Genomic DNA, 15,570 nt, shown 5'->3' with positions numbered 1-15,570 from the left:
CTGATGAGTATGTATTGAATCAGGTCACATTAAAGGAGTATTTTGACATTTTGGGAAATACATTTTTTTGCTTTCTTGCTGAGAAAAAGATGAAAGGATATCACATCTCAACATATCATGTCTGTATGGTAAATATGAAGCTGCAGCCAGGAGACGGTTAGCTTAGCTTAGCACAAAGACAAGTAACAGGGGAAAACAGCTAGCCTGGCTCTTTCTAAAAGTAACATTAAATCTTCCTTTCAGTACCTCTAAAGCTAAAGAACACATTTTCACATTTGTTTAATCCACACATTTATACCCTAAGTGTAGAAATGACAAGATACAGTGTCACAGTGCCAGTCTATTCCTTGGCCAGGTGCAGCTACTTCCTGGAGTCTCCGCTGGTGGTTGCCTGGCAATATCACAGTGACGAGGGTCCAGTGAGCACCAGTTGTCAGGTGCACCAGTAAACAGACTAGCCATTTCCCCCTGCTTCCAGTCTTTATGCTAACCTAAGCTAAAGAGCATGACTTAGTGGACAGACACGAGTGGTATCTTTTCATCAAACTCAGCAAGAAAGTGATTAAGTTCATTTCCCAAAATGTCAAGCCATTCCTTCAAATTGTGCATTTTGCAGATTTTGAGGAACAAAGAGTTCAGCAGTTGAGTTTGGTTGTTCATGCTGCTCAGGATTCACTGGAATTAAAGGCAGATTTACAATATACATATTTCCCTGGCCAACTTTAAAATTTTTTCATTTTAAATTGGCAGAATCATTTTTTTTTAGCAAACAGGAAAAAAGGAATGATAAGATCCATTCACAAAGCTGCATTGCCCTTCAACTTATTTATTGATGTACTGAACATGGAAAAAATCCAAAGTATCCAAACACAAAGTAAAGAACATGTACATCCTTTTAAATACTCAACAGAAGATATTCTATTCCAAAAATGCTGTGAACCAAGTCAGACTATACAACTTCAAATAAATAATCATTCTCACATTAAGAATTGAGATAAGAGGGGTGGGAGGGAACATATTTTCATCCCGGACCATCAGCACAATTTGTCAAGACCAAATCATCATGAGGAAGTTACAAAAAGAAAAATTATTTTTAATAATGGCAGGTCAGGCATGAAAAATGTAGTCCCCCACCCCACAGCAGCAAGTATCACAACTCATCTAGACTTAAAGTTTAACTTTTACAAGTAACACAAAGAAGGAATAGATAAACAAGAAAAAGCAGTTGCAAAGATAATTATATAATGCATAGCACACTGCTCATTTTAAGGGGAAGCATGACTAGTAATTGGTTTAAATACCAAGCAGGATGCAGGTGCAGTATTCAGTGCATCTAAGGCTCGACCAGCCTCCATTTGTTGTTAAAGATGAGTAAGATGTTGTTCGTCAAACTCTTGCAACCAATTTCGTGTTGTTAATGGAACTGCTTCACTGACCTTCCCCCAAAGTGAATAAAGCAATATACACCTTTTTACGATTTTAAAGACAGGTTATATGCATTACGTATATATATGAGTATGAAAAAAAAAAAGTAATCAAATAGTTCAAAACTGTGGTTTATATCCATTCTTTACCACATAAATATATATCTATAATGTTTATATATAAAAAAACAAAACAAATGTCTATAGTTTCTTAATACCTTTTTTTTTTTTTTACGAAGCAAGACTATCTACAGACCAAACAACCAACAAATTTGATGCACTGTAATGCTAGTCCATAGGACAACAAATCAAGTATTTCAACTGAAGGGAAACTGAAATTAAAAAAAGGTTAATATCCTAAATGAAAATACCTTACATACTCCATTAAAGAAAAAAGAAAACGATATATATAATATCACACTTTCCAATGAAGTCCAAACTAGAACCAAAAGAAATTTGCCAAATACCCAACATAAAAAAGGACTTATTTACATAGCTCAAAGCTCAGGAGTAATCCGTTCTTTCTTCAGACTAGTTTTCTTAAGCTGCTGCCTTCATTGGCTTGTCCTCAATCTTTCATACAAAGTATGTAAAAACCCTTATTGGTTGATATTAAGACAATCAGTCTAATGATATATTGTAGGTACACCACAAAACACCATGGGCTCCGTCTGAAGGGAATCCTTTAGGAAGAACTGATTTTTATCCCCCATTTACCTTTTAAGATATCTCCGCGTTATAATTTTGCATGCACTTTTGCGAATAAGTTGTATTTTTGTCCGTTTCCAAATTAAGTCGGAAAGCGAGCTGCTAGTCATAACAACCAGGATGACGGGGGCACCCACAGATGATTTTACAAATGAAACCAGCACTGCCATTGATTCTATAATCTAAAGATAATACAAAGATCTCAAAAGGTATCTTTTACATCATAAATCTCTCCAGAAATTTCAACCACTGCAAACTTTCTTGTAAAGTTCAAAAGCTCACAAGGTGTCATATGAAGATATTTCTCAAAGTATCCAAGTCAAAATATTTTGTTCCAGGTCCAGTAAAAAGTTTCTCCAAATTTTTCTTTTTATAAAAATAGATGCTTTTTAAACCCACATCAAAGAGGTTCTTAGCTCTTTGGCAAGGTACTGCTTTAAGAATTTTTTTTTTTTGTCTTTTATCCGTTAAATTTACAATAAGCAACATTATGCAGCCAACCAATAACCAACTCATATTACAATAAACGGAATACTTACAAAATCAACAAAATCGCAAATAGTTCAAAATAAGTACTTGCTAACCACTGAAGGCATAACGCACCTAAGGCAAATCAGGACACAGAAAAATACAAAGAAAATCACTACACATAACCTTACAAGACTTACTGTTTCAAAGCAGATGCGCAACAAAATGACAAAACCTATAGTAACGTTTTAGAGGGTCCATCTGTAAAGACAGCAAAAGAATTCAACATCACAGGCATTAAAACCTGCAGTTTTTTTTTCCTGTTTTTAAAGTATATTGAGAAGATTCAAAGCGTAGCAATGAAAAAAAAAAAAAAATCACATTGTTGGACGCTAAATATTGTTTTTCTTCGTAACACTGATTTACAAAGCTGTTTACTAATGTAGAAAGTTACGGTCGATACGCTTCCATTTTCTGTTTCCATTTTCTGCTGAGTTTTCTAGAAACAATCTCAGTGGGTATTAGGCTTTGTGTGTTTTGTTGGTTTTGAATGAGACTTGCAGCACTCTGTCCCCAAGGCGGTATCCATTCAAGCTGGCGATGGCCACGGCTGCCTCGTCGTAGTTAGTCATGGTGACAAAACCAAATCCTTTGCACTTGTTTGTGTTGAAGTCGCGAATAACCTTGACGTTTGTGACAGCACCAAATGGCCCAAACATCTGCCAAAGGATGCTTTCATCTGCGTCTGGAGCCAGATTGTAGACAAAGATACACCAGCCAGTGCCTGCGTGCCCTGGGATGTTGATGCCAGCCAAGCTGGTCACCCCGTCAATGGCCATAGGGGAGAACCTGCTGTAAAATACAAAAAGTAACATGGTTCAAGGCAAGAGCCAAAATGAGAACAAAATGGGCCTTTTTAAAAGATAAGGATTAGATTTTGACGAGTCTCATCACTAGCTATGCTTCATTCTGAGCCATGTTTACAGTCATAGTGTTAAAACCTTTTCACTTCAGAATCTTTCATAAATCATTAGATGATCAAGATATTCTTTCTGCAGCTGGACAATAAGTTATGACAAGAAAAAAAAATAAGTTGAGCTGACTGTGCAGCAAAGAGAGCAGTACAAGTCAACATGCTTGCACATTCAGTTATATCAGAGCTGCAGATTACAAATAGAACTTTCCATACTTTCCATTAGAAATTGTAGCTGCTTTTTAAATCCTCAGGTGCCTACCAGGTTTCCAGAATGGACAATTTGTATACATGACATAATTATTTACTCAAAAACAAAAATTGAAATAATAATGGGAAATAAAGTGGCATATTAAATTTGGAGTTTGTGCCAATTTTGGAATAAAAAGCACGCAAAAGCCCAGGTCTTTGGTAAATGTGGTTTTACAGTTTGATGAAACAAAATTCAAAGTGCATGGAAAGGCTATGAATTATTGCAGCAGGTGTCACGTAAGATTAGCTGCTCCAGTTGGCCTCTCAGGGAACATCCACCATGACAGGTGTGCTCCCAGCATCAAGGACCCAGGGAGAGATTTGGCAACGAAGACGTCAGCCAACGAGCAGGGCAGAAAAGAAATCACAAGTCTATTGTCGCCAGTGATGGGCCTTTGAGCTTTCACAGGACTGGACTTCAATCATACTCGAGGAAGACATTCTTATAGAAACTGAACTTAGACAAACTGGTATCCTGGTGAATCCTGAAAGACATCTGATGCAACAAAGTTTAAAACAGGACAGCACTGTCCATAATAGATCAAGGTAAGAGCATGGAGCTCAAAATACATGTATGCAATTTTGTGCAATAGCAAGTAAGATTGTAAAATTCTGTCCTTTGTTATGTAGACAAGCAGTGTAGACAATGCTTTAATCTAGACATGTTGTGACATTATGTTGAGATTAAAGCACCTTACTGCATCAATGTCAGAAGCCTTACTTTATTCACAACCCTTTTGTTTTTTTGTTTTTTTTAAGGAAGAACACGTTAAAAAATTACAGGTAAATTAAGTGTAAAGCACAAATGACTAAACTTGCTAAGTTTTACTGGTGGCAATGTACTTAAAGGGATTCAAGTGTATGTTGTACAGCCTGGCCAGTATAAGAGAGGGCCGTCACCATGGCCACTCAGATATACAGCTTCATCATACACACTGGCAGCCATGTAAAAACATGTCATTTATTGAGGTAATTTACAAAGTGTCATTATTGCACACTTTGTCCAGCAGTACACTTCAGAACACACAGCTTCTAACATACTGCAGCTGAGCAGACGATGTGCCATGTCTGACCATCAATTTACTGTGCAACTGCAAAATACTCTGTTACATAGAGTATATTTATTAAAGCATGGAACTAGAGCCTTGTTTGGTATCATGTACTGTTCCTGCATGTTATTAGTCACAAGTAGTAATGATGCCTCAATGTGAATTTTAAAAAGTAGGTTAATATTTATTCTGATAAACCTCGTTAGTCAAATCAAGTAGGGATCTTCCAAAGCTAGTCATGAGTGCAAAATATAGTAATATAGTATAGTAATAGTGCATCTCCTGCAGCTCAGCAAGGAAACACTATCCAGGGAATTCTGCACTAAAGTGACCCAAAATGTGGAAGAAACCTACTTGATTTGACTAAAGGAGACTTTAAACTGTGCGACAACAATGATTGTGTATTGTAAGTCAAAATAAACAAGTGCAAGATGGGTCTAATAAAATATTGGTAGCAATCTGTGTTAGACTGCACCATATTAATTTAAACCATGTCAGATTGTGTAATGAATGCGTGGTCAATTACCAGCACTGCAATGGAAGTAGAAAAAAAAAGTGATGCCAACCAGTGTATTCCGCATCATTTCATGTTGTATTCTGATTAGTTGGTTTGTAAACATGGGTCCTAAAAGACAAATAGTGAAAATTTGGTCCTGAAGTTCTGAGACCATCAGGATTTTTCCTCAGGCTGTGTTTGGTCACGAAAGCTCCAAATCAGCTGTCTGGGGACGTGTTTCACAGTGTGATCTAGGAGCACAGTTTCGGATTGACTTCATACATTTGACTGCTGAAGCCTCACATTATCTTCAGCTGAACTTGCATGACTGCATTTTTACACAGAACAACTGAAGTTAATTGCCCCAGCACTTACACTGAAACACTATAGGAAGGGACTCCTGCTGAGTGTGCAGGAATGAGTGATGAGCAGAAATGTTTTATTCCCAAAATCCGTGTCAGCCACCACAGCATCCAGCATCAGTAAGCTGTAGCATTGAAAAGCTATTGGCCAAAGAGGAGCAGGTAGCCTTCAGTGACACCCATCACTGATCTGAGGAGCATGTTCCCTACACACGAAACATAAAGCATGTGCACAATATTTACATCATCACTTGCTGCTTTTGCAAGACAAACAGCCTGATTCACTTGCACCATTTGGATTAGGTATATATGTGTTTGTACATTGTGTGTAGGGGGGTGCACACAAGCATTTTTCTTTCATCAACAACCACATATTTAATCAGTGCTACCTTATGCAGCGTTAACTACCTATGCAAGGTTGCCAAGAGCTCATGCAGGAAATAAACACAAGGAGTGAAAAAAAGTGTTCCATCAGCTCCCTCATGTTAGGTTTGAATTTCCCACAGGGTCAATTAAAGCAGACTATGAAATCTAGAAAAGAAAATCAGTTTACCTTTTGACTCCATAGGCCATGTTCAGCAGATTGTCCAACCTAAAAATAAGACCAACACACATACACGTTACTTTCAATATACTGAATGCTTTTCGTGAGGTTGATGAATACCTTTTGACAGGATGACAGAGATGAGTAATAGTTCTGATACCATAATTAAAGTGAGTTGTTCTACTCATGCACTTATGTCAAAAAACCCAAACCACTGATTGAATTATCTCTCAGAGTATTGCTCATCTCATCTCCATATTTGTCAAAACCTACTCAAACCGAATTGTGTGGTAGGCCTACATCTGCAACAGGAGGAACACAGCAAAGTTGAAAATGTGAATATGGGGATGAATTATTCTGTCCAGAGTATTGATGAGCTCCAACACAGAATACTTTCATAATACTGCTGTGAAACAATTTAAATGCTAATTTCAAAGGCCTCATAGGGTCAGTAGATTCAACATCACTAGCAGTATTAACTCTAATCAGTGTTTTTTTTTTTTTTTTTTTTTTGGTGTGCCCCTTTTACCTGAAGCGTTGTGCCTGCTGTGCGAGGGGTCCTGGGTACCTTCGATTGGGTGACTGATACAGCTGGGACAGCAGTGCCTGGCTGGTCTTCTGGCTCGGGTTGTTCGCAAACTTGACTGTAATTGGTTCTGTGGCACCAGGCGGCTTCTGACAGTTCAGACCCTTGATGGCCTCCTCAGCCTCAACTCGCCGGTCAAAACGAATGAAGCCAACCCCTCTGGAAACGCCTGAGGAGAGTCCATGAACAAAAGATTAGTCATGTGCTGAGTTTCCGCTGACAGCTGTACAAACACTCACTCCTGATCTGCAGGGTCAACTTCACTGACATGGATCAAACAGTAATCTAGGAGTGCAAAAACAGTTCATTAGGGCAAGTATGCAGATTTCTTTATTTCACAGTGCCATGATTTTTTTTTTTTGGGGTAAAATTTTCAAAGTGCAGTACATTGCTGATTGTTAGGGGCATCACTGGCCCATAATGCTGTAAAATTTTTATTGAGGCTTCACACTGAATTGAGAATCGTGAGGTGAAAATTATTTAACAGCTGAGAATATATTTGATATATTTTTCTGTATAAAGAGAGGACTGCAATTTTGAGCATTAATCAACAAGTCACTCAAAATATAGACTCTCTCTTGGATGTTTTACAAACATTTCTGATGTAAACAAAGCTTTAATACTGGTCACTAAGAACAACATACAATGGTGCTTGAAAGTTTGCGAACCCTTTACAATTTTCTCAATTTCTGCATAAAAATGACCTAAAACGTGATCAGATTTTCACACAAGTCCTAAAACTACATAAAGGGAACCCCAATTAAAAAAAATGGGACAAAAACATTACACTTCTTGATTTAACCATTTCTAGTAACTGTTTATCAGCCCTGCACATCAGCTTGGAGGAATTTTAGCCCATTCCTCCTTACAGAACAGTGTCACCTCAGGGATGTTGGAAGGCTTCCTTGCATGAACTACCCATTTCAGGTCCCTCCACAGCATTTCTATAGGATTAAGGTCAGGACTTTGACTTGGCCATTCCAAAACATTAACTTTCTTCTGCTTCAACCGTTCTTTGGTTGAGCGACTTGTGTGTTTAGGGTTGTTGTCTTGCTGGCTGACCCACTTTCTTTTGAGCTTCAGTTCACGGACGGATACCTTGACATTTTCCTGTAGAATTTGCTGGTACAACTCAGAATTCATTGTTCCATCAATGATTGCAAGCTGTCCTGGTTCAGCCGTGTTCTTTTTGGACAGTAGTGGGTTTCTCCTTGCAACTCTGCCTTGCACACCATTGATGTTCAATGTTCTCCTGATGGTGGACTAATGAATGTTGACTGTAACTACTGCAAGAGAGGACTTTAGTTTCCTAAACATTACCCTGGGATCCCTTGCGAACTCCAGGACTATTATACACCTTGCTCTTGGTGTGATCTTTATAGATCGACCACTCCTGGGGAGGGTAAAAATGGTGTTGGATGTCTTCAATTTGCACACAATCTGCCTGACAGTCGACTGGTGGAATCCAAACTCTTTAGAAATGGTTTTGTAACCCCTTCCAGCCTGGTGAGCATGAAGAACTCTTCTTCTAAAAAGGTCCTCAGAAATCTCCTTTGTTTGAGCAATGACACACTTCCACAAACCTGTGTTGTGAAGCTCAGACTTTGATAGTTAACACCAAGATTTCTCTTCTTTAAATAAGGCAGGGCCTCCCAGACTTACATTTGATTGTTAACCAACTGAAAAACCTGAGTCTAATTTCCCCTTCAAATAAATTGATAATCCTAGAGGTTCACATACTTTTGCCAAACACAAATATGTAACATTGGATCATTTTCCTCAATAAATAAATGAACATGTAATGTTTTTGTCCGTTTAACTGATGTCTAGTTTTAGGACTGACATGAAAATCTCATCACATTTTAGGTCATATTTATGCAGAAATAGAGCAAATTCTAAAAGGTTTACAAACCTTCAAGCACCACCGTACATACATGTATACAAGAACAAAACCAAGACACTAAGAAAATTTGACCCACACCGAGAAATACTGCCAAAACTAATGCACATAAAAAAGGCAGAAGCATAAACATTAGAGACCCACTACAAATCAACAAAAGTGTGCAGCGAAAACATAAAACTGGGGAACATGGGTGAACATTAGACTTGTTTTGACTGAACAATGGCAAAGATACTGAAGCTTTCCCATCAAGGGTCATTAGAAAGCAGCAGGAAAAAAACAAGACTGAAGATTGTGATGAGCACGGGCGTCCCATGAGGGCAATAAGAGGTGAAAATAGAATTGACTATGGTTAAACATCACTGTAACAATGTTAGCAATTATAAATGACTGTACGCATACATATATGCAGCATTTCTTATTCGCATATCTTTTCCTCTCCTCCTCTCTCATTTCATCCTCTTTCCTCTCATCCCTTCCCCACACATAGCCATACATTCCCATGGCCACACGTACATTCACATCTCCTACCAACATACTGTACATAACTAAATCTGTCCTGGTTTTAATAACGTTCTTGTATCAGTGTCTGCTTTGTTTTGCTGTATCTATGTTCAATTTGTGCCACCTTCTGTGGCACACTGCAGTAATAAAAACAATTATAAATTCAAACTTTACACACAGCTAGAAAGGTTGCATTTAAATAGCTGCTGCTAGTAGCTCCATGGTGAGGTGATACTGATTTAAGTTGGCATTAACAATACTTCCTTATATTACATTTTTGCTACCTAGGTAGCCACAATTCACAAGCTGCTTGTTGCCATTTATTAGAAGCCAACAAATCTTGTAAGTTCAAATGAACATTGCTCCTTTAACTTAGTTACCTCTTATTGCCCTCTTGGGTCATCCATGTATTCAACTTTATGGTCTGACAATGAGCCTTGAGCTGCAATGTGTTTGCCTTTTCCAATTTAAAAAAAAAAAGAAGTCCATTACTGTTATCCCCCCCATGTTTCTTGTCTTGTTGCACATTTTTTGGTGGTTTGAAAGGAGCTTGGTTTCTTGTTTTAGTGCACATTTCTTTATGTTTGTCCATCTGCTTTTGGTTTTTGTTTCAGTATTTGCAAGATTTGCTTTAATTCTTGTATCCAATCCATTTTGTCCAGAGGGGCCACTTTATTAAAAGCTTCTGAAAACAGAACTTAGATTTAATCTGTCTATCTAGTTTTGACTCTTGAGATTTTGGTGATTGGGTTTCCCCTTTATTTACAGTTGGATTACAGATTTTTCCCATTAATACTAAAGTAAAATGAAAGTGAATTCTCCAGGAACAAGTGGTCCTGTGCGTTTGAAAAATAAAGACAACCATTCCCATAATGCGTGCCTGAAGGAATATACGTTTCAGCAACACACGGGGATAGAACCACTGGGAAATGTCTCAGTGAAAGATTCTGTTTATTAGTGTTTCATAAGGGCTCAGCTTCCACATGACAGCTGAGAAATAGAGAATATAACTGCTCTAAATGCATTTCATTTCTTGCCATGAAACAGGCATTGCATGTACACCTCAGGGATGGGAAGAGAAAGGGGGAGAGAGCAAGAGAAGGTAAGTGCAGGCAGAAGGGAGATTGGAGGGGGAAAAGAAATTATGAAGCATTGAGTCCTGCTACTTTACACCCATTTCATATTCTATCCATCTATGCATATTTATGAACACCTCTAGTGGAAAATTGCATTTTTGGGATCTCACACCACCACCTCTGATGTATTTCTCAGGCCTGGCTGTGTCATTTTGTTAGGGGGGAGTAGAGGGAGGTAAGAGGTAGTGCAAAAAAAAATGAACAAAAAGGGGAAAAAGCAAAACCGTGTGACAGCTGTCATGTCCCACTCACCAGTCACCTGGTCCACCAGAATGCGTGAGGTAATGATGCGTCCATACTGAGAGAAGAGCTGCTCCAGTTCTTTCTGAGTCATAGTTTTTGGCAGGCCACTGACGTACAAATTTGCATCTCTGATGGAGGCGGAGCTTGGACGCGCATAGGAAACCTACAGGCAGAGACAGTTCACATGACCACCGGCACACTAGTCTATTACAGTTTTATCACATGCAGTACTGCACGCATACATCTCTACAACAAATTGCCTAAGATCAGGGTAGGGTATTCATCACCTTTTTGTTCAAACTAACACGAGGAGTAGAGAACATGTGCTGACCCATTTCTAGCAGAGAGAATGCAAACACTAACTTTAATTTAATCTGTGAGTTCACTTGAAATATACTCATGCCATGCTGATTGCTAATGCAAGCAAATCTAAGGGCCAATGCAGTTCCTGTTAGAGCAAAATGTATTTGCTGAAATAAAAGCCTGTTATTACTTATATGAAAACTAAAGGTGTTCAGTTTAGGGTTTAGTTTCCAGACTATATGAAATGATGTGAATGGATACAAATTTGATGTAAACAGGCAAACATTAACAGATACAGACTTGCTCCATGTGGAGGCAAATAGTCTTCCCAATTTTAAAATATTTCAAGTTCAGCAAAAGTTCTTGCTTTTCCCAAATCTGTGGAGCTCTATGAACATAAAGTCGAGAGGAAAAGGAGAAGGTCTGGAGAAAATACGATAAGCAATTTGAGTTTTGGGTAAGAATTAAGATCAGTGTGAGTTGTAGCACACACACGGAGACACTCGACAAAGTTGTCTGCTAAAGCAAACATTTCTGCTGTCATTGGCTGTTTGTGACTAATAAACAGACTGTAAAGCACTCCACAGCTGCTTAATTCACTCAGATACAGCAAAAATAAAATGTGCTTCCTCCTCTCTGTCTGAGCAGCCGCTTAAGTAAGAAGACACAATGATCTGTCAGAAAATAAGCAGAACTTTGGGTTGATTTTTGTTGGAGTTTAATAGTTTTGTAAATACTGAAATGAGAAAACACCAATATAAACACATTTTAATTCTGTTGTATAAAAATACAACAGAATTAATTTACTACTGAAAGAAAACCTCCAAGCGTCCCAATGCTATGCCAAGTTTTCTCCATTTTTGGTTTGTTTTTATAACAGTTACCACAACAATGGGATGATGTACTGCAATAATTTGTCTGCTCCACGGTCTGTGTTTGTCACCCAATTTTTCTTCGCCGAGTGCAACTTGAAGAATTACTCTTATCGGCTAAATTGACAGTGACAAATCAGTCTGTCCAGAAAAAGTTAAACTGGCACATTTTCTGTCGATCACATCAGATGGAAATCTGACAGAGAGGGATGAACCATCGCGCCTGTCTAGACAGCTCTCATTTAAAAATAAATCCAACATTTCACCAAAATTCCTACATACACGGACAGACAACAGAGCAGTGTGGCTGCCTTTTAAAACTAATCTTGCACATTGCTGTCTCTACAGTTTGTAGACCCCCCAGCATTTAGGTTAATAAATATGCAGCATAAATCAACAGTTGTTCATAAACACAGCCGAGTAATAGAAAACAGAGGGAGGCCAGAGAGTCATCTACCAGGTCCTGTGGATCAATACATCATTACACCCCTGAGTAGTCTTAAATTCATTTTTCTCAGTGTACCATCCCATTTTCACTCATGTAGACATTTATACAACAAACATGCAGGGACCAATACAGTACAGCCTAAGTTTTGAAGCTGATGTACAAGTATGGATTGAGGGTGGTGTCATGGAGGACTAAATGAGAGAAAAAAAAACATTGCAGAGTCTGCTGTATCTTGAGATTCACTCCATTTGGTGGCTGCAAGTTCTTGTGACTTGACTATCAATTACATGAATAACACCACAGCTGTACTTAATTACAGTGTCTGATGTGTTAAATGGTCCTATACCAAGACCCTCTCTGCAATCTTATGCAATGACTATCAAAGAAAGAAAAAAAAAAAAAAAAAACTTCACTCACTAATTAAACCCCCAGAAAGGATTCCCTTTTGTGCTCTCAAATCGATAAGAACTCCACTTGGTCACCCCACCTCAAAACTCCCTCTATTCCTGCTCTGAAGGAAGGCTGACAAAGTGAACGTGAAAGCTAAGCTCCCTGCCCACAGCAAGGCAACTCCCTCGCCGCTTCTCATCCCTGCCTCCCTCCCAGTCTCACCTTCACACTTCATTTGATGCTAATATTTGCAAAGTATATTCCTCTACCTCACTGGGGTTTATTTGCACTTCTGACAGAGCAGCTAGAGAATTTTGGATGTGCCATATATAAGAAAAGCGTTCCGATGTTCTACTTTCAGAGGTATGAGCTGAAGAAGAGGAGGTAGAAAGAAAAATATGTGTTCCATTTGTTTCATGGGAATGAAGAGGCATGGCTCATAACACGCCACATCTTCCACTGTCAATATACACTAACTGGCCGTTTTCTTTGGTACACCTTGCTAGTACCGGACTGAACACCCCTTTTGCCTTTGGTGAGCCTTTGCCAACTATAGCTTCAGTTTCCTGTTCTTAGCTGACAGGAGTGGCACCTGGTGTGGTCTTCTGCTGCTGTAGCTTATCTGCTTCATGGTTCGACATGTTGTGCTCTCAGAGATGCTCTTTTGCATATCTCTGTTGTAACAAATGGTTATTTGAGTTACTGTTGCCTTTCTATCAGCTTGAACCACTCTAGCCATTCTCCTCTGACCTCTGCTGTCAATTAAGCATTTTCACCTAGAGAACTGCTGCTCACTGGATATTTTCTCATTTTCGGACCATTCTCTGTAAACCCAAGAGATGATTGTGTGTGAAAATCCCAGTAGATCAGCAGTATAGGTCTGAAATACTCAGACAAGCCCGTCTGGCACCGACCTTTCTTCCCCATTCTGATGCTTGCTTTGAACTTCAGCAGATCGTCTTGACCATGTCTATATACCTAAATGCACTGAACTGCTGCCACATGATTAGCTGATTAAATATTTGCGTTAACAAGCAGTTGAACAGGTGTACCTAATAAAGTGGCTGGCAAGTGTAATATTTAAATGTAAAATGCATAAATAATAAAGCATGCAGCTCTTAAATTTGTGCTATTCAAACATGAATTTTCTATCGCAAAATATGATTTTGCCCCCAGACATTTTCTCTAATACCCCTCTGCCCAATGTGAGACAGGGTCTGGCTAGCTCCTTTAACACACACAAAAACCCCACATCTAATAATATGGCTCCACCATCCACAAAATCTGCCGCACTATATGAAGCAAATGAGTTTTTCCACCAGCACATTGAGTGCTACATTGCCTGATGAATGCTAATGGCAGCCACCTCCCTGTAAAGGCATACAGCAGTGCTACAGCACATGCAACCATAGAAACAGTTCTGCTCTACTTGAGGCCCAGGCAAAGCTGCCTGTGCCCAGATTAACAATAGGCTCCCTTTCCACCCCACATTTCTCTAGCCTCATTATGCTTCGACTCCAACCAAGAGATCTAGACACGAACTGCATATCTTGGATTTTTAACAACTGGTCATGAATGGTAACCAATTTCGGTGAGTTGAATATGATTGATATTGTGTCTGATTAGGTTGCTTAGTCGAGATGAGAAAAAAAATGAACATGTCAATGCAAGTTAGCAATAAAGAAAATATATTTTCTCTGCATGACATCTTACCTTGATGGTTTTGGTCTGAAGTCTCAAGCCATTTAAGGTATTGATGGCTTTTTCTGCATCCTTCGGGTCCACATAATTCACAAATCCATAGCCTAGGCTCTGCCCTGGAATCACAAGAAAATACACCCAATGTCACATTCACTGCTGAATACAAACACCTGCAATGTATTTCTGTGTATATGTACAAAAATGGCTTTTACAAATTATTGATAAATGACACCAATGCAATTTTACTCAAAACAAGTGTCATTTAGCACTACAAGGATACATAGATGTTCATCTATATCAATCTTTATTTCTTATCTGGCAGAATACAAAACAAGTCATAAACGCAATCACAACAAACATCTATTTGGCCCAACCCATAGTAAATTCAAAAACCAACTCTTTGATAAATATGTCTTAAATTAAAAATGACAGGCAATTGCTCTGCTTTCACACCAACTCATCTCTGACACTGTGCAGTAGCTGAGGCTCAATGTGTTCCCCTCCCTCCACAGTTTATCTCTAAAATGTACAATAGATTGACACCCACTCTTTATGTGCACAGAGGCAATTCAATTTCCTCCACCCACACTGCTGGGTCTCTCCACAATTCCACTGCCGGTCAAGTTCACCAGCTCAAGCAGCTTCAGCATATTAATACAATACATAAGCAACTTGAATTTTATCTAAAACTTTATACAAGATCAGATGAAGTTAACATTTTAATTTACCCCACTGTTACATATAAGCACAAGATGGATTCAGAGATGAGTAAGAAGAGACATGGCTCTCCATCGCAACACAAGCGTGTGTGATGTGATGGAGAATCCACAGAAGAAGTCTATACTTGTTCAGTTTACAACTAGAGATGAAACGATTAGTCAACTAATTGATTTGTTGATTGTTAGAAAATTAAGCAGCAACTATTTTGATCACTGATTTATCATTTCAGGCATTTCAAGAAAAAAAAAGCATTTTTTGTTATACATGATAGTAAACTGGATATATTTTGGTTTCAGACTGTCAGACAAAATACACAATTTGAATACGTCAATTTGGGTTCTCAGAGATTATAACTTACATCATTACCAAACTGACAAACATCTTTTTTATTAGACTCACTAAATTCAAATAGCTTTTTTTTTCTTAGACACTGTTAAAATAAACTAATTTCATATATAGTTAAATGTGGATAAAAATAAGAACACATTGAT

General features: G+C 38.4%; 1 protein-coding gene across 5 annotated transcripts in view; it reads right to left on the bottom strand.

Annotated features, from left to right (window-relative positions):
- Positions 1–810: 810 nt before the first annotated feature.
- Positions 811–15,570, bottom strand: part of elavl2 (ELAV like neuron-specific RNA binding protein 2) — a 39,632-nt gene continuing 24,872 nt past the window's right edge. For 4 of the 5 annotated variants that reach the window (XM_067579717.1, XM_067579718.1, XM_067579716.1 and 1 more), the window contains 5 exons: positions 14,372–14,475; positions 10,655–10,808; positions 6,806–7,031; positions 6,286–6,324; positions 811–3,452 (listed from right to left, as the gene is read on the bottom strand). In XM_067579717.1, the coding sequence (XP_067435818.1) occupies positions 3,122–3,452; positions 6,286–6,324; positions 6,806–7,031; positions 10,655–10,808; positions 14,372–14,475 (854 nt within the window). In that variant the 3' untranslated portion in view covers positions 811–3,121. The remainder of the gene's footprint in view (positions 3,453–6,285; positions 6,325–6,805; positions 7,032–10,654; positions 10,809–14,371; positions 14,476–15,570) is intronic. The other variant, XM_067579719.1, reaches the window with a different exon arrangement.

This window comes from Thunnus thynnus, chromosome 22 (genome assembly GCF_963924715.1).
Source record: "Thunnus thynnus chromosome 22, fThuThy2.1, whole genome shotgun sequence".
Taxonomy (NCBI): domain Eukaryota; kingdom Metazoa; phylum Chordata; class Actinopteri; order Scombriformes; family Scombridae; genus Thunnus; species Thunnus thynnus.
The sequence above is the reverse complement of the archived record's forward strand: the minus strand, read 5'-3'. Positions and strand labels throughout refer to the sequence as shown.